A 19283-nucleotide genomic window follows, 5' to 3' on the forward strand; every position below is an offset into this window, starting at 1 on the left:
CAAAAATTATATTATCCAGAGATCAAAAAAACTTTTTTTAAGTTTATTTGAGAGAAACAGAGACAGCACAAGTGGGGGAGGGGCAGAGACAGAGGAGACAGAATCCCAAGCAGACTCTACACTATCAGCACAGAGCCTGACATGGGGCTCGAACTCACGAAACTGTGGGATCATGACCTGAGCTGAAACCAAGAATCGCTTAACTGACTGAGCCATTCAGGTGCCCCAATTATCCAGAGATCAAAAGATATTCAAGGGAATTATGGTGAGTGAAAAAAAAAAAAAAACAGTCTCAAAAGGTTATATACTGTATGATGCCACTTATACAGCATGTTTGAAATGACATAATAATCAAGATGCAGAACGGATTAGTGGTTGCCAGAGGTTGGAAAGAAATGGCCACGGCTATAAAAGGGAAGCGCACAGATGAGTGCATGAAAACCTGGTGAAACGTGAATATGGCTGATGGGTTGTGTCAATGTCAATTTCCTGGCTGTGGTATTATGCTACAGTTATGTAAGATTTTACCATGGAGGGAAGCTGGGAGGAGAGTACGTGGGATCTCTCTGTAATATTTCTCACAACTAGATGTGAACCTACAATGATTTCAAAATTAAAAATTAAAGTTATTGAACTAGAAATGGAATTTCAGTGCTGATCTAATTCTGATCACAACAGTTGAAGGCAATTAAGAGGACAAACTAAACAAAACAACTATAAGAGATGCTTTTTGTCATTGAGCTTTTGCAAAAAGCCCTTTGATTCTGGGGCTTATGATCTTTCCTCCCATCTTCTACTATTCCTCCCCCCCCCCCCCCGCCCCCGTCTTTCATCCCTGCTATCAACAACAGATAAGTAAACTTCTAATCAATTATACACAGAAAGGGCCAATACAAGAGCTAAATGTTTAGAGAAATGTATAAGCAATGAGCAATACCTCAATTTACTATAAACTGAGAGTGTACTACTTTCTAAATACTCTAGAATACATGCACATGTAATAGATTAAAACCTGTCCATCTGTCAAATATTTTCTCAGGAAATTGTCTTCTATTTTGCTTGGTAATGTACATTCCCATTTAAAACAGTTAATTTTTCCCAAAAGATTCCTAAAGTATCTTTAATATCTTGTATGGAATAACTGCATAAGAAATCCTTGGATAGTCAACTAAGCTTCTTTCTCACTTAATAAATTCAAATCCCGGACTTCAAGCTGTATTCAAAGCTGTAATCGTCAAGACAGTATGGTACTGGAACAAGAACAGATACTCAGATCAATAGAACAGAACAGAGAACCCAGAAATGGACCCACAAACATACGGCCAACTAACCTTTGACAAAGCAGGAAAGAATATCCATTGGAATAAAGACAGTCTCTTCAGCAAATGGTGCTGGGAAAACTGGACAGCGACATGCAGAAGAATGAACCTGGACCACTTTCTTACACCATACACAAAAATAAACTCAAAGTGGATGAAAGACCTCAATGTAAGACAGGAAGCCATCAAAATCCTTGAGGAGAAGGCAGGCAAAAACCTCTTTGATCTTGGCTGCGCAACTTCTTACTCAACACATCTCCAGAGGCAAGGGAAACAGAAGCATAATTGAACTACTGGGACCTCATCAAGATAAAACCTTCTGCACAGCGAAGGAAACAATCAGCAAAACTAAAAGGCAACCAACAGAATGGGAGAAGATATTTGCAAACGACATATCAGATAAAGGGTTAGTATCCAAAATCTATAAAGAACTTCTCAAACTCAACACCTAAAAAACAAATAATCCAGTGAAGAAATGGGCAAAAGACATGAATAGACACTTCTCCAAAGAAGACATCCAGATGGCCAACCAACACATGAAAAAATGCTCCACATCACTCATCATCAGGGGGATACAAATCAAAACCACAATGAGGTACCACCTCACACCTGTCAGGATGGCTAACATTAGCAACTCAGGCAACAACAGATGTTGGCGAGGATGCGGAGAGAGAGGATCTCTTTTGCATTGTTGGTGGGAATGCAAACTGGTGCAGCCATTCTGGAAAACAATATGGAGGTTCCTCAAAAAACTAAAAATAGAACTACCCTACGACCCAGCAATTGCACTACTAGGCATTTATCCACGGGATACTGGTGTGCTGTTTCGAAGGGACACGTGCACCCCCATGTTTATAGCAGCACTATCAACAATAGCCAAAGTATGGAAAGAGCCCAGATGTCCACTGGCAGATGAACAGATAAAAAGGATACGGTATTTGTATACAATGGAGTATTACTCAGCAATCAAAAAGAATGAAATCTTGCCATTTGCAACTACGTGGATGGAACTGGAGGGTATTATGCTAAGCGAAATTAGTCACAGAAAGACAAATATCTTATGTCTTCACTCCTATGAAGACTTTAAGACACAGAACAGATGAACACAAGGGAAGGGAAGCAAAAATAATATAAAAACAGGGAGGGGGACAAAACATAAGAGACTTAAATATGGAGAACAAACAGAGGGTTACTGGAGGGTTTGTGGGAGGGGGGATGGGCTATAAATGGGCAAGGGGCATTAAGGAATCTACTCCTGAAATTACTGTTGCACTATATGCTAAGTAACTTGGATGTAAATTGAAAAAATTAAAAAAAAAAAAAGAATTAAAAAAAAAATTCAAATGTTCTCTGGGCCACATAAGGCAAAAGCATAAAAATCAAAAAACACATTAAAAAAGCTTAGGGTTTACCTTCTATGAAAGAGCCTAGATGAATTTCAGCTATGCATTAAAAATAAAGACAAAAAATCGCTCCATCTTTTTGCTAGTGGTTAATGTTTAAGGGGAATATTTCATATGGCAGAATCACAATGCTATGATTTACATATAGTATACTTCTCAGCAAAGTAGGTGAAGAATAATTTTAAAACAACAGTTTAAGTCCTTTAACAACTGACTATAACTTTTAGATTGCATGTTAGCATGCTAGTATTCCCTCCTAAAATTATATTATTAAAACAATATGAATAACAGCTTTATTAAATATCTACAAACCTGCTCCATAGAGGAGGGACTATAACTTCATATTTAAAGAGAATGACTGTATAGTTTGTTCTCAAATTGCAGATAAAGAATAAGTCAGAGATGACTGATGCCAATTTTTTTTAAATGCCAGTTCTCCTTTAGGAACAGAAATAAACATGTCCATGGTACAGGGGACATGAATAAACATATCCAGGGAGGAAAGAAGACATGCCCATTTGTTAAAAAGAACTTTATGACATGCAGTTCTCAAATTCCTATGTGAACATGCCCATGTAAAGTTGAATTTCATTTTACTGAAAAAAACAATGGGAAGATACCAGCCCACAAAATAGTGTACAGTTTACGTACTTGTCAGAGGGAAATGAAGAAAGAACCATTAAGGTTCTTTAGACATTAATTAGACATTAATTAGACATTTAGTCATACACTGTCAATGCTGGCCAAGGGCTATTTAAGACTATTTAACAGATACTTATGTATTTTATCCTAATTTCATAATCATGCACTCTAATGCTTGTTATCTCTTTTTATTTCTTGAAACAACTAGCAACAGGATTATCAGACTGTTTATTTAATTCAAATGTGGAGAGATTATGAAAGAATGACCAGATGAATCAGAAGTACATTTTTAAAAAAAAATTTTTTTTTTCAACATTTATTTTTGGGACAGAGAGAGACAGAGCATGAACGGGGGAGGGGCAGAGAGAGAGGGAGACACAGAATCGGAAACAGGCTCCAGGCTCTGAGCCATGAGCCCAGAGCCTGACGCGGGGCTCGAACTCCCGGACCGCGAGATCGTGACCTGGCTGAAGTCGGACGCTTAACCGACTGCGCCACCCAGGCGCCCCCAGAAGTACATTTTTATTGGTAATTCCATATCAACTAGTAATTCTGAGAAATTTCATTATTTTGACTCTTTCTACTCCTCAGGGAGTCATTCCAGAGCCAAGTGTCCATCAATAAGCTACTTCTACACATCTCAGTCTACTCACTGCAGAGCAAATCAATCTTAGGGCATGGCAGAGTCACATGGTCCTTTCACAGAGAGTCACATGGTCCTCTAAGGTCCTGCAGAGACTCTACAGAATGCTGCTGTTATCAGTAACAGTAGGAGTGAACACGATAACTTCATTTTCCTGCATGGCTATTATAACTGTGCAATGGGGGGACAATTCAGTGCAGCTGATTTTTCTGACTGCCCAGAACTATCAAGTCTTAGATTTCCATTTCTTGTCATTTTATACAAAATGCTAGTACCTCACATTTTCTCTTGGGCACCTGCTGTCCCTGGCACTGTCCCTTCTAGATCTGTTACCCACTGCCCTTGTAGGTGCTGGTTTCGTTCTATGACAGCCTCTCTTTCAGAAACAAAAACTATCCTTCTCTAGTGATATCATGACGGACAAAAGAAAATACAATACCCAGGGGATCACAAAGATAATCAATACGCTAGTTAATTTAGTTACAGAACTTTACAGGTTGGCTGTGGGCAAGGATATCTGTCCTTTGTACGCAATGCTTTCTTTTCCAGCAAAATCAGGTGAACATGGTTAAAACATTACCGAAAACACAGAGCTCTCAGCAAAGCTTCTCTTTTGTAGTCAAGAGGTAAGAACAACTAACAGATGGCATGGTGGGGAGACTGATGTTTAGGAAGAGAGACGGCTGGGGCTTTGTCTTAGCTTTTCCTGCCACTAGGGAAATACTCTGAAGGAGACAGAGAAGTCATCGGTGAGAAAGGAATAAATCACACGGAGAAAGAAAGAAACTCGAGTAAAAAGAAGGCATGGTGGCAAGGGTAGGGCTCAGAGACTTTCAAAAGCAACATCACAGAAGTAGAAGCTCTCACTGTGAAGAATTTCTTCTAAATGAAGTTCTGAAAATGTCAGTTCATCCTACTTTTAGAAACTTTTTTTTTTTTTTTTAAAGACATGAGACATCCTGATTACCCTCTTGCTGAAATGAATGAAAAATCTTGGGATTAAAAAGAAATCTTTGTAATTGCATTAAGAAGCTACCACCGTAGTAGGGAATATCAAAGACAAAAAACTCAACGAAATGGGAACGCAGTGAGGTAAACAGAACACTAGAAAATGTGAGTCAGAGTTTGCCTTGAGGGCACTTTCCCTGCCGGGTTAACTTAAGCTTTCATTTTGGACAAAAAACGAAATCAAGGGTCTACTAAGTTTGGACAATGTAAGCCCCCTCCACAAAAGATCACGCTCGCAGTGTCACCGTGAATTCCTAGGGCTAGAAATCATCCTCCCTTCCTGCCCTCCATACTTCTCCATAGACTGTATACATCACCACTGTCCCCTCCCAGACTTAAAAAAAAAGAATCTATCTCAAACCTTGGAACAAATCATCTCCAAGAACCCCAACCACATTCCAGTCCTCAGGCAGGTTTGCAGTTAAAAATCACACAACTTGGGTGGCCTGGAAAACCTGAAGCTAAAAATTCAATATGGTCCCAAGTTGGTTATGCCCCAGGCAGAAGTAAATGAGAAGATTTTTTGGAGGAACACATAAAAATGTACAAAACACTCTGGAAAATCAGACTCAATGAGCAAGAGACAACAAAAACAAATCCAGGAAGAATGCAGATATTAGAATGATCAGAATCACAATTTGTAACGATGGAAAGGATTAATATGAGGAAAGAGCAAACAACTACAAAGAATGATTAAGCAGGGGCGCCTGGGTGGCGCAGTCGGTTGAGCGTCCGACTTCAGCCAGGTCACGATCTCGCGGTCCGTGAGTTCGAGCCCCGCGTCAGGCTCTGGGCTGATGGCTCAGAGCCTGGAGCCTGTTTCCGATTCTGTGTCTCCCTCTCTCTCTGCCCCTCCCCCGTTCATGCTCTGTCTCTCTCTGTCCCAAAAATAAATAAACGTTGAAAAAAAAAATTAAAAAAAAAAAAAGAATGATTAAGCAGCAGATAGGAAAGTGAACCAAACAACTTGTAGAAAAAAACAAAAAATATAAATGCAATGGATGGCTTTAAAGCAGATTAGTCACAGCTGAAGAGAAAATAAAAGGATCATGCATATAGCTAAGGAAGTACTAAGAGAAAACTGACAGCTTTATATGTTCATATTAAAAAATGTCTTGTATGGCCACGGCTGAAGTGGCCAAAATGATGTTCAATCTTTTGGTGACTTCTGAATGGAGCAAGAACCACAAAAGGCATTACAATGCATCTTTCCACATTTGCGGGAAGATTATGTCTTCCCCTCTTTCCACAGAGCTGAGAGAGAAGTATGTTTGATGTTTGATCCATGTCCATCCAAAAGGATGATGAAGTTCAGGTTGTAGGAGGACACTACAAAGGCAAATTGGCAAAGTAGCCCAGGTTTACGGGAAGAAATACATCATCTACGCTGAACAAGTACAGAGGGAGAGGGCGCACGGCACAACTGTCCACGTGGGTGTTCACCCCGGCCAGGTGGTTATCACTAGACTCAACCTGGACAAGGACCTTGAACAGAAAGCCAAATCTTGCCAAGTAGGAAAGGAAAAGGGCAAATATAAGGAAGAAACTAATGAGAAAATGAAGGAATGAAGTAATCTTATATATGACTTTAAATAAATACTGTTAAAAAATAAAAAAAAAAACCTGTTAAAATGAAAAAAAGTGTTGGGGCGCCTGGGCGGCTTGGTCGGTTAAGCGTCCGACTTCGGCTCAGGTCATGATCTCACGGTCCGTGGGGTCAAGCCCCGTGTCGGGCTCTGTGCTGACAGCTCAGAGCCTGGAGCCTGTTTCAGATTCTGTGTCTCCCTCTCTCTCTGCCCCTCCCCTGTTCATGCTGTCTCTCTCTGTCTCAAAAATAAATGTTAAAAAAAAAAAAATTAAAAAAAAAATGAAAAAAAGTGTTGAAAAGTTATGTTAAAGATTAAACTTGTTAGAAAAAGCAAAAAAAATGATCTCTAAAGAGAAAAGTATAAACGTGTACTGAGAGACATTCAATATGTTTGTCGACTGGAAGACTGAATATTATAAAAATATCTATTCTCTCCACATTAACATACATAGAATCAGTCCAACTGCAATCAAAACCCAAGAGGTTTTCAATTTTTGTTTAAGAACTTGAAAAACTGAGTCTAAAATTTAAGTGAAGTTGTAAAGATCAAGAATTGCTAAGGAGAACAGTCAAAGGTCTTGATTTGCCAAATATTAAGATTTATTAAAAAGTATCAAAATTAAGAGAGGAGGGATAGACAAGTAGACCAGTGGAAAGGAGAGAGCCCAGAAACAGACTTGTTCAGAGAGGACATGTGATTTGTGCAGAGCTGTGGAGAAAGAACAATTAATGTTGGGACAATAGTGCATCCACATGAAGAAAAAGGAATGGACCCCAACCTCACACCTTATCCTCAAAGAAATTCCTGGTAGATTAAAGACCTATGTGTGAAAAACAAAACCTGAAAGGATTTAAAAAAGAATATGGGGGAATTATCTTCATTACCTCTGGGCACAGAAGGATTTCTTAAAGGAGACACAAAGGGAAGCAACCATGAAGGAAAAGATTGGTAACTTCTTTAAAATCTCCTTGTTTAGCAAAAGATGTAATAATAGGCACATGAAAGACAAATTACAGAGCACAAGATATTTGCAAAACATATACACAATACCAGACCCGATCCAGACCCACAAAGAACTCTTAGAAATAAGAAAAAAACCAAAGCCCAATCAAACTAAGACAAGCAAAAAAAAAGCCCAGAGAAACTAACAGTGGGCAAATGGGACCTAAATGGGCAAAAGACTTGACAGAAATTTCACAAAAAAAGTGAAGCATGTAAAAGTTAGTAAAGTATAGCTAGCTATATGAACTGTATTTTTTATTTTCTATATTCTGACATCCAAGGCCTTGGGAGGGACTATCCCTCCCAAGGTTTACCAATTCCTACAGATAATGTAAATCACTCACCTGGTGTGCTTTTCAAATACAAACCCGCCAATCCAGAGCCCCAACACCCCAACCACCTCCTTGGGGTCACTATCCACCTGTCCTAATCTCCTGTGCCAGGTAATCTCCTGACAAGAGACAACACCTATAATCCAGAGCCCGCTGAAATTACTCAAACTAGCCAATCTGAAACCCACTTACCTTGCCCTGCCTGTTGCTTCCCGTGGAAACCACAGCAAAGACTCCTGCCTACCTGTTCTTTCTACGGCTGCCTTCTGACCGACCCTGGTGCATTTCCCTGTGGCCACATGAGGCATGATGTACCTTTTCTCTTGGGTACTGTAACAAAGTAGCTTTTCAGTGGTAATCACCTCCTGATCTGTGGCAGTTACTATACATCAAATTTTCTATTAATACTCTACATCGCAAAATAACACCTTCATCAGTAATCAGAGAAATGCAAATTAAAATCACAAGATACCATCACACTGACAATACTGGCAAAGATTATAATGTTTGATATTGATACAATAAAGTGTGGATGGATACATCCAACCAGAAGACCAACACATTGCTGGTGTGGTGTATATAATTAGAACTCTTTTTTTTTTCTTTTAATGTTTTATTTCTTTTTGAGACAAAGAGAGGGAGACAGCATGAGCAGGGGAGGGGCAGAGAGAGAGGGAGACACAGAATCCGAAGACAGGCTCCAGGCTCTGAGCTGTCAGCACAGAGTCCAAAGCGGGGCTCGAACTCACAAACCGCAAGATCATGACCTGAGCCGAAGTCAGACACCTACCGACCGAGCCACCCAGGCGCCCCTAGAACTCTTTTCAAAAATAGTGTGGCTTTATCCAGTCAAGTTGAAAACATGCTTACTCCTAGGTGCGTATATCCTGGAGAAACTCCTGTTTGTTTGCAGTACTGCGAAAGCATACACGTTCAAAATACTCATAGCAGCACTGTTTTTAAGGGCAAAAAATAGAGACACCTCACATATTCACCAATAACAAAGGAAATACAATGGGATATTATACAGCTGTAAAATAAAATGATTATAACTGCACGCAACAATGTGGGTGAGTCACAGGAGTGTAATACTGAGTGGAAAATAATCATGACAAGTCTTTACAGTAGGATTCTATTTACAGAAAGTTCAGGAAAATAGAAAATGAGGGGCCCCTGGGTAGCTCAGTCTGTTGAAAGTCTAACCCTTGATTTTGGCTTAGGTCACGATCTCAAGGTTTGAGGGTTTGAGCCCTGCTGATAGCTCACAGTGCAGAGCCTGCTTGGGATTCTCTCACTCCTTCTCTGCCCCTCTCCCACGCTGTCTCTCGTTCTCAAAAATAAACATTAAAGGGGGTGCCTGGGTGGCTCAGTTGGCTAAGCATCCAACGTAGGCTCAGGTCATGATCTTGCGGTTCATGGGTTCAAGCCCTGCATCGGTCTCTGTGCTGTCAGCTCGAAGCCTGGAGCCTGCTTTGGATTCTGTGTCTCCCTCTCTTTCTGCCCCTCCCCCACTCACTCTCTGTCTCTCTCTCTAAACATTACAAAAATTTTTTTACTTAAAAAAAAAAACATTGAATAAAAAAAGAAAATAGAAAATGAAACAATAAACCATTTAAAAACAAACATATAGTGGTTACCCCTGAGGGAGTAAGGAAGGCAATGGTAATGGAGAAGCGCAAAGATGATGCTGTCTTTTTTCTTAAACTTTGGTGGTCTGTGGTGCTCACTGTAATATTATTTTTCATATCTTACATACATTTTGTAAATATTCTTTTGTAGCTACTGAATTCTTAACATAAACACTTCCCAAAAAGTGGGTATTAAGATTAGTTTTATAACGGTGTGGGTCCAAGGGCATACCGTCTTCACTGGTGTGGGGCTCCGTACCAGCGTCCTGATCCACTTCCTCCAGTGTACCGTGCTCACTGTATGGGCTGTCACTGCCAAGTGCAAACAGAAATTCATGTAAAGCCAAAGGAAGAATTTCAAAAATGAACAAGTGCTACTCTACGTAAAGATGTAGGACTGTGGAATGGCAAAAGGGTCAGTTACTGGAGAGCCTTTCCATTAGACGCTGGAGCCTCCAAGGATTATCTGGTCTTATGGGAGTCTAGGTCCTTCATCTTTGACTGGTCATTCGTATCCACAGAAGTTAAAGTTGGCTGAATTCTAGCGGAGTGCGATTATTGTGCTATGGCTACACCAGTTTTTGTAAATTCGTGTCACTATTCCTTACTGCATATAAATTGATGGCTCTTTGATTTCTGCTTTGAATCGACCGTAGTCTCTTTCCCATCTTCTGACACGTGTTCATTTTAGATTCGTGAGACTCACGATTTTATTCTTTTTAAAAACTTACCCTTTAACACTACCACACTCCTCAAATATGTGCTGGTGAATGGGATGCATCTACCACAAAGAGAAACCTGACATTGCTGTAAAAGCCCACTTAAGTTGCTGGTGTTGGCGAGAAAGAGTAACCGCTTTATCACTGACTTTCTGTTTAAAATGAGCGATTGCCCGTGGAAACACTATGAATGGGAAAAGGACACAATCAAGCACAGGTGACTGGCTGCAAGCCTCCTTATTAGGGACTTTACCCTGTTTGTGGAAAAGTGGTGACCACAAAAGTTGTAGGATACAACACATCAGATAATATTGACCGGACCTCCACATATCGCTCCTTGATTCCTTGATAAAAGGAGTAAGAGCAAAACTTACTGATATGGCCCTGAATATTTGCAAGTGCTAAGATACTGGCTTTGCAGTAAGTATGACTCTGAAGATAAAATTATGCATCTCGCCAGGGCTGAGTTTTATACATTTATCTTCCTAGAGCCAAGATCAGTCAGTACCTTGCACATAGTAAGTGCTCAAGTGAATATTTTTAATTTTTTTTTTTTCAACATTTATTTTATTTTTGGGACAGAGAGAGACAGAGCATGAACGGGGGAGGGGCAGAGAGAGAGGGAGACACAGAATCGGAAACAGGCTCCAGGCTCTGAGCCATCAGCCCAGAGCCCGACGCGGGGCTCGAACTCACGGACCGCAAGATTGTGACCTGGCTGAAGTCGGACGCTTAACCGACTGCGCCACCCAGGCGCCCCTCAAGTGAATATTTTTAAACTCGAATTTCACGTGTAAAATTGCTGGCTACACCACAGAACTGGAATCTATCATGGTTTGTTGTTAATTTAGAAAGAAGTGCTTCTGGAAATAGTTAATCTTCAGTTTTCTTAAGGCATAAGCCAATCGTAATGTGTTTTAAGCCCATTATTATGGTTTAGGTGTACTTTCAGGTACTTAGGATCTTTCAGCTACCTTCTACTTAATCCCCGGTGAGGCAATGGGATGTGTCCTGAGGAGCGTCCAGAATGGGTTTACATAGGTCTCTTTCCAGCTGCTCCTGGATCTGAGCTGCACAGAACAGTTTCTGAAGTGGGCTGGGAGGCAGCTGTTGAGTGGGAAGGGTCATGTGGGCTTTGGAATCAGACAGACCTGGGCTGCCTCCAGTTACAATTAGTCATTGGACAGGCTTCTTGGCCTCACTTTACTTGGTAGAGTGGTTAGTGTATAAAGTGATCACATGCACCAAGGAGCTGGCACACAGTAGGGGTTCAAGGATTAAAATAAATTTGCTTAAAACGACCATTACTACTATAATTGGTTAGGATAATATTTATTAGTAAGAATGGAAATAAGAATGAAAACATATTTGGTTGAGAGGGCTCCTTTAAAATGATAAACTTGAAATACTTACAGCCCAAACTATTTCAGAATGAAACTGAAATCTGTCAGTTCAATCAGTTATCTTTGATATAAAAGTAAAATTAGCACAGCTCTATATGATACGTTTCAAAACCACTATTCTCTACAGAAGTTACAATAGGGTGGATAGATCTTAAAGGATGTCATCCTTGAGGGAAAAGGGAAGGGATGAATAGGAATTTCCCTAGTGAGAGGCCACGCTGTCATGGGTCTTAGTATTCTCATCTAATCTAAAGAAGCGTTCCTGCTTCTTCTTTTTTTTTAAAAATTGGAATCTTTGGCAACTTACAGTCAATTCTTTTTCTTAATTAAATTGATATGTATACTTCCATGATGTTTCCAGGGCAGGGGAAAGACTAAAATGCTTGGACTTACCAGTAGTCATCCCCAGCCATACATTTCTCATAAACAGGGCCATCCAGCTCTTTAGCATCCGGGAAAATAGTTTCATGGTGGATGATGATGGTTTTGACAATTTCATTCACATGCGCCTGACAAGACACTTGATCCTGTATTTCTGGGACGGGCATCAATGTCGGGCCAAAACAAATGGCCAGGTTATAAGGGTCCATCATGTTCTCATCGCTGTACTGTGAAAGGCTATGAAAAAAAGAAAAGTTATAAAAGGCGAGAGAGAAAAAACAAAACTGTTTTTTTTTTTAATGTTTGTTTATTTTTGAGAAAGAGAAAGAGAAAGAGAGAGAGAGAGGGAGGGAGAGAGAGAGAGAGAGAGAATGAGCAGGGGAGGGGCAGAGAGAGATGCAGACACAGAATCCAAAGCAGGCTCCAGGCTGTAAGTGCAGAGCCCAACGAGGAGTTTGAACTCATGAACCACAAGACCTTGACCTGAGCCAAAGTCGGATGCTTAACTGACTGAGCCACCCAGGTGCCCTGAAAACTGATGTTTAATAAAACACTTTATATTTTGAAAATAGGGATCCAAAGCATTTTATTTGGTTTTTGTTATTAGAATAAGATGATGTTCCATACTACTTTAAGTTGGCTCAACAAATTCCAAAGGAAGTAAAGCAACTTATAAACTTTCAACTAGAAAGAAACTGAAAGGGGAATATAAATCCTACTTACTTAATTAGGTGGCATTTTTCAAAGCCACAAGAGTTTAAGATAATTTCTCTTCCAATGGAGACCAGGATCAAGTAAATGAGTTTCATTTGTAAATACTATGGTCAGGCTCTAAATGCTACTCAAGTAAATCCAGGAAGGTCAGTAGTGAGCTCCATAAAACTTGATGGATGTCGTCAAAATTGTCCTCCCACTAATCAAAAACATCTCAGATTTCAGTTTTTTCCCCATAAATCTTGAGGAAAGCCTTGAGGAAAACAAAGCACCTTTTCTTTGTAACCACTGAAAGAAAGCAACCAACTCTGGGCTTTATGATGTGTTTTTGGGTAAGACCACCAACACTACCCTGTCAATGTCAGAAGAGACACTGTTAAGTGCAAGACAAGGGGAAAAGAATCCCCAGTTCTCTCATTCCTTTTAAAGCTGGCAAACGACAAACTTTGGGGAGATTTCTGGTCGCCTCAAACTAATTTCTAAATTCAACCTCATGGGTATCTGTGAGGTATTTTCCACAAGGGCCTCAAAATAAGTCTGCTCTTTTTTACTCTAACATGTGCACAAAGTGTTGCTCTAGGGAGAAGCTAGAGACATTATCTTTTTGTGAAGAAAACGTCAATCTTGAAAGGACATCTAAAATCCAGGTGAACAGATGACAAATGCAAGAAGGAAAAAAGAGACTCAGCCACATTTGTGGGATGGTGACAGACAAAAAGACACTGAAATACCACATGACCTGATACTTTACCCTTTTTTGGAACTGATAGCCTAGAAAGTCGAAAATACAAAAGCATTATCTCCTCAGCTAACATATGTCTTTCCCTTCTGCCATTTCTCAAGCAGACAGTCTTTAAAAAAAGTTCACAATAAAGGGGACGGTCATGTTACAGATCATCTGGAAAACGGATGCACAGAGGACAAGTGAGATTCAGAGTAAGAATGGTCTAATTTTCAAAAGACACACATAAGCTCAACAGGGAGTCACAATTCATCTTTCTGGGTCTTTCATTTAGTGCTGGCTCGAAGAGCAAAATCTTCATATAAAAATGTGCTATCCAGGTTTCAACTTTACAATTAAAAGAGAATAGGTTATTTCTTTTCTCAAAATTCCTGTCCCACGCGTCCTATCCTAGAGGCTGAGGCTGGTCTCTGCATGAAGGCAGGTGTAGCAAGCCGGGGGCATCTTTGGGCAGACATGCTGAAAGCAATGCCAGCCGGCTGACTCCTGGCACATTTGCTGTTCTGTTGAGATACATGGTGAGTTCGAGTCGGGTTTTGAGAACTTTCTTTTAAAAAAGTTTTTTTAAAGTTTACTTACTTATTTTTGAGAAAGAGACCGAGAGGGGAGGGACAGAGAGAGAAGGAGAGAGAGAGAGAGAGAGAGAGAGAGAGAGAATATCCCAGGCAGGCTCTGCACTGTCATCACTGCAGGGGCTCGAACTCGTGAACCATGAGATCGTGACCTAAGCCGAAAACAAGAGTTGGATGCTTAACCAAATGAACCACCCAGGCGCCCCTGGTTTTGAGAACTTTCTTGATTTATGGTCTGCTTTCCTAGTGTACTGTGGTTTTTTGGTTCATGGCGGGTTTTGCTCAGGTGTGTCTGGAAAATTCGGTGGGGACAGCATGCAGAGGGCCAGCAGCAATGCAAAAGGCACTTCATACTGGGGGAAGTGAAGCAATTAAAGGTGAAGACAGCAAGCCTCCAGATTTTTGTTTTTTATGAATTTGAGGATTTAATACTAATGAGGGAGTAAGATTTACACACACACACACACACACACACACACCCAACCCAAGGTCACTGGGGATGGATCATGAACACCTTTGCTTCAACAATTCCATTTTCAGCAAAGCAGGTCAAATTCCTGAATTCATAGAAAGTCAGGCTCCTGTCCACGTTTCCCTATTTCCAGCTTCATTATAGCAACAGGGGTGCGTATTTGAGCTGAGTGCTTTGGATGTGATTTGCCGTCAACTTTCTCGTTCAGGCCCCGAAGCCCACTGTCCAACAGGCTCTGGTTCATGAAGCTCTCTTGAATTTTTGTCTTAGGCTCTTCCAGAGCTTGTAAATGACAGCAGCTTGTTGAGATGTGACCCCACCTTGCTTTTTGGTTTAAGCAGTCAAGAATGCCTCCAGTTGGTTGTCTACAGATGCAACAGAGCTACGAATCCCCCTCATCTTCGCCAGAAAGGGGCAGAGCTCTTCAGGTGATGCCTCCACATAGAGCCGGTTCCGCAGCAGCAACTCCGTGATGTCCTGGTGCCCGTGGAAAGCTTCCTAGGCAAGGCTGCTCAGCAGCCCGCTCAGAGGTTTGGAGCCCTCGAGCTTGCCTGCCATAGTCAGCAAGCCTTCAGATTTTTAAAGCTGCCTGGGTAACTAGGCTTATTTAAAGGCAAAATTTATAGCCATCTATTTAACCTACACATAGTGTATATCCATCTCTCTAGATACTGCTTATTTCCAGTGGCGACTTCTGTACAAATGGGTTCCTACTGTCACTTGTGCATATTTTACTTCCTTGCAAGCATTTCCCCATGATACTTGGTTTCCAGGGTCAATCTGACTGGGTATGATTTCAGGAATGGTTAGCAGGATTGTAGTAAGTCCTCATGGCTTCTGAGAACTTTAAACGTCTAATGAAGTAGAGAAGAGAACATATCCTAATTTTAGGAAGGAAGAATCCGTGCCACATGGAGAAGGCATTTCCCTGAGCTTACTCCCCTTCGATCATCGAATACCAAGGGGACTCTCAGATATGACTTGAGGAAGATAGTCTTATAATGGGCCCCATTTTTGTTATTATAAAGTAATGCAAATGAAAATCCAGTTGCCTAAATTATAACAATAAAGTTTCTTTGAAAATAAGGCAGTGAGGGGTGCCTGGGTGGCGCAGTCGGTTAAGCGTCCGACTTCAGCCAGGTCACGATCTCGCGGTCTGGGAGTTCGAGCCCCGCGTCAGGCTCTGGGCTGATGGCTCAGAGCCTGGAGCCTGTTTCCGATTCTGTGTCTCCCTCTCTCTCTGCCCCTCCCCCGTTCATGCTCTGTCTCTCTCTGTCCCAAAAATAAATAAACGTTGAAAAAAAAAAATTTTTGAAAATAAGGCAGTGATTATCTTAAGGGTTCTGTGACATTGTTTTAGAGACTTTTAGAAGTATCTTCTTCTTGACGAGGTCTCATTATATTGAATTGCAGACACTCTTTCTTGGATCTGTATATAATTTGCACCTATAGTTGCACTCCTCCCTTGACTACAACATCAAAAATCACAGACATTTTCTGCAGTGAGCAGGTGGGTTGCATCATTTTGACAAAAACATTCATGACATTAGCTTTGGATGGAAGTTGGAAAAACATGTATTTCACTGAACAAGTGTTCTTTTTAGTAATATTTGTATATTTTTGCATGTAAGGCCACAGTTTCTGCATCTTTCATCTATCATGCAATGACCTTGATCTGCTGAGGAAAAACATAACTTTGGTCTACATTTAATCATCTCCTCTTTGACTCTGCTGATAAATGGGACCTAATGTACATTTTACAGAATCCAAGAACAAAAACAGAATTCAGAGCAGTGCAAACGGAATGGAAGGCAGGCATTTTGGCAGAGCATTAGGGTACTTACTGATTGAGGAAGGCAAAGAGGTACCTCATCACGATAAGGACGGACCTAGGCAAGGTCAGGAGGAGTTTGCGGATGTGAAGCGCCCTCTCATAGAGATTATCTATTCCTACAGACAGAAGAGAACATGGTCAGGATCCTTTCATCTGCTACATTTAAAGCAGAACACTGAGTACCAAATTTCATATCCAACCATAAGCAATCCTTTGGCCCTAGGTGGGCCGTAACTGTAATCAAGACAGTGAATCTATGATCAGCTTGGGTGTAACACCATCTCTGAGTGTCTCCTTTGACCCATCACTGTTTTTTCTGATTTCCATGGTCTCGAGCAACTTAGCGTCTTCTAGGTTTAAAAATAATTTTTCACTTGCTGTTATTTCTAGATTTTGCATCTGATATGGTTTCAGCTCCTTTTTGCTTCATGTCAACTAAAGTAGCTTTTGGGGATATCTCCCTTATGATTTAATAATTCATCCTATATTTATTTGTCTATTACTATGATTCAGGCAATGTACCAGGCTTTGAATCTCTCCTTCCTCAAAATTATTGCAGTATTTTAATGATATGACTTTTTACCTTGTGTTATAATACATCATCAGTTTTTCAAACATGTATTTTAGCAGAGCCTACTAGGTTTCAGGTACTGAGTTAGGCATTAGAAATATGTTAGTGATTTGAGGGGTGACCGGCTGGCTTAGTTGGTGGAATGTGCAACTCTTAATCTCAGGGTTGTGAGTTCGAGCCTCATGTTAGGTGTAGAGATTACTTAAAATTACATTTTATATTAAATCTTAAAATAAAATCTTAAAAATAAATAGAAAAAAATACATTAGTGATTTCATTCTGGCTCTCACAGAACTTATACCATGGTGTTTACAGTTATTTATTTCCTTATCCTGTTTTCCCTGAGAGAGCTCCCTGAAGACAGGGGTACCTGGGACTTCCCAGTATTATCATACACCTCTTTACTAGGAATACAAATTGCCTAAAGCTTCTTAATACTAAAGTGCTTGTGAACAGCAGCAAAACAATACTAATAATCCAGTATTTTCATAATGGTCTATATTTTACATTTTCACATTTGTTATCCAGTTTAATGCAGATGACAATGCTAGGGAGTAGGTAAGCCGTGTAATGTCATCCCCACTTAATGGATTAGGAAAATGAGAACTGGGTAAGTGGCTTACCCCAGGTTACCTGGCTGGAAGGGTGGAGCTGGGACTAAAACCTATTTTCTGTTTAAGTCTGGTTGTCTTTCTTGGATTTTGACATACTTTAAAGTACAATATATTTTTTTAAGATTTTGTTTTTAAGTCATCTCTATACCTAATGTGGGGCTCGAGCCCACAACCCTGAGATCAAGAGCTGTACACACCACCAACTGAGCCAGGTGCCTCTTTATAAAGTACAACTTTGAACACATCCAATAAGCATATGTTTGAGAAAAATATTTATTTTTTATTTTTTAAATTAAGTACACTCTATGCCCAAAGTGGGGCTTGAACTCAAGACCCCAAGATCAAGCATCACAATCTCTACCAACAGAGCCAGCCAGGCACCCATGAGAAAAATATCTCAAGGAATATTTCAGAAACATTTTTGAAGTTTACTCTAATTTCATATTACTACATTTACTCTTAATTATGCTTGAGGTATTCACATATCCTACTCAACAATGTCAGGCTGTTTTTTTTTTTTCAGGCCTTAATTTCTGACACGATAGCCAAAAGACTCTCCTTCTTCTAGGTTTTTGACCTTTGACCTTCTCCCACCCACAAATGTGGTTGACCCTCTACTTGGTTCTCTTCAATGGCAAACGTGTCTGGTCTCGAGGTTAGGACCATCCCTTCTAGGAAGGTGGCATTTTCACTTCACTTTTCAATTTTCTGTGGGACATAAGTTCTGCTGCTTCTATCTCTGGATATCTCACTGCTGATTTCCTAACTCAAGTCTTCATTATTTCTAACTGGGACCATGATAATACTTTCCTAATTCAGTTTCCCATTCCAATTCCTTTAAAACCAGTGGTTCTCAACCTTGACTTGAAATCACTTATGACCTAATCTTAAAACTAAATATTGAGATTTCCTAGCATTTATTCTCAGGTCCTTAAAAAATTGCATGCATAAGTGACTTTCGATTCATGCCTCAAACCAAACAGTTACAAAGTTTAACATATTTATGCAAATTATAAATTGAAATGATGACTTATTCTGTTAACGGTCTTCTGACTGGCAATACCATCCCCTCTTTTCCAGCCAGATAATGGTTATTATTAAAAACAAAACAACAACAAACACTTCTGCCATTGTTTACTGAGGATCTGGGTTGTTTCAAGAGTTAAGTCTACTGATTCTCTAGGCCAATCCTCAGTATAAGGTTAAGGTCAACTGTCAGGGAGAGCTAGTTTTGGGGTCTTAGAGGCAAAAAAAGAATGTGAAAGAACTATTTTTTTTTCTTAAAAATTTTTTTTAAAATTTACATCCAAATTAGTTAGCATCTAGTGCAACAACAATTTCAGGAGTAGATTCCTTAGTGCCCCTTACCCATTTAGCCCATCCCCCCTCCCACAACCCCTCCAGTAACCCTCAGTTTGTTCTCCATAATTATGAGTCTCTTCTGTTTTGTCCCCCTCCCTGTTTTTATTTTTGTTTCCCTTCCCTTATGTTCATCTGTTTTGTCTCTTAAAGTCCTCATATGAGTGAAGCCATATGATTTTTGTCTTTCTCTGACTAATTTCACTTAGCATAATACCTTCCAGTTCCATCCACGTAGTTGCAAATGGCAAGATTTCATTCTTTTTGATTGCCGAGTAATACTCCATTGTATATATATACCACATTTTCTTTATCCATTCATCCCTCGATGCACAT

General features: G+C 40.2%; 1 protein-coding gene and 2 pseudogenes across 4 annotated transcripts in view; 1 reads left to right on the forward strand and 2 right to left on the reverse strand.

Moving 5' to 3' along the window:
- SRGAP1 (SLIT-ROBO Rho GTPase activating protein 1) overlaps positions 1 to 19283 on the reverse strand; it is a 286134-nt gene that overhangs the window by 12125 nt on the left and 254726 nt on the right. For all 4 annotated transcript variants that reach the window (XM_025926696.2, XM_025926695.2, XM_086712917.1 and 1 more), the window contains exons 16-18: positions 16414 to 16519; positions 12082 to 12306; positions 9799 to 9878 (exon numbers count right to left, since the gene is read on the reverse strand). In XM_025926696.2, the coding sequence (XP_025782481.1) occupies positions 9799 to 9878; positions 12082 to 12306; positions 16414 to 16519 (411 nt within the window). The remainder of the gene's footprint in view (positions 1 to 9798; positions 9879 to 12081; positions 12307 to 16413; positions 16520 to 19283) is intronic.
- LOC112863558 (large ribosomal subunit protein uL24 pseudogene) lies at positions 6159 to 6617 on the forward strand (annotated as a pseudogene).
- LOC147579075 (COMM domain-containing protein 1 pseudogene) lies at positions 12314 to 15657 on the reverse strand (annotated as a pseudogene).

Source organism: Puma concolor, chromosome B4, assembly GCF_028749965.1.
Source record: "Puma concolor isolate L17-30 chromosome B4, mPumCon1.1.hap2, whole genome shotgun sequence".
In the NCBI taxonomy this organism is placed as follows: Eukaryota; Metazoa; Chordata; class Mammalia; order Carnivora; family Felidae; genus Puma; species Puma concolor.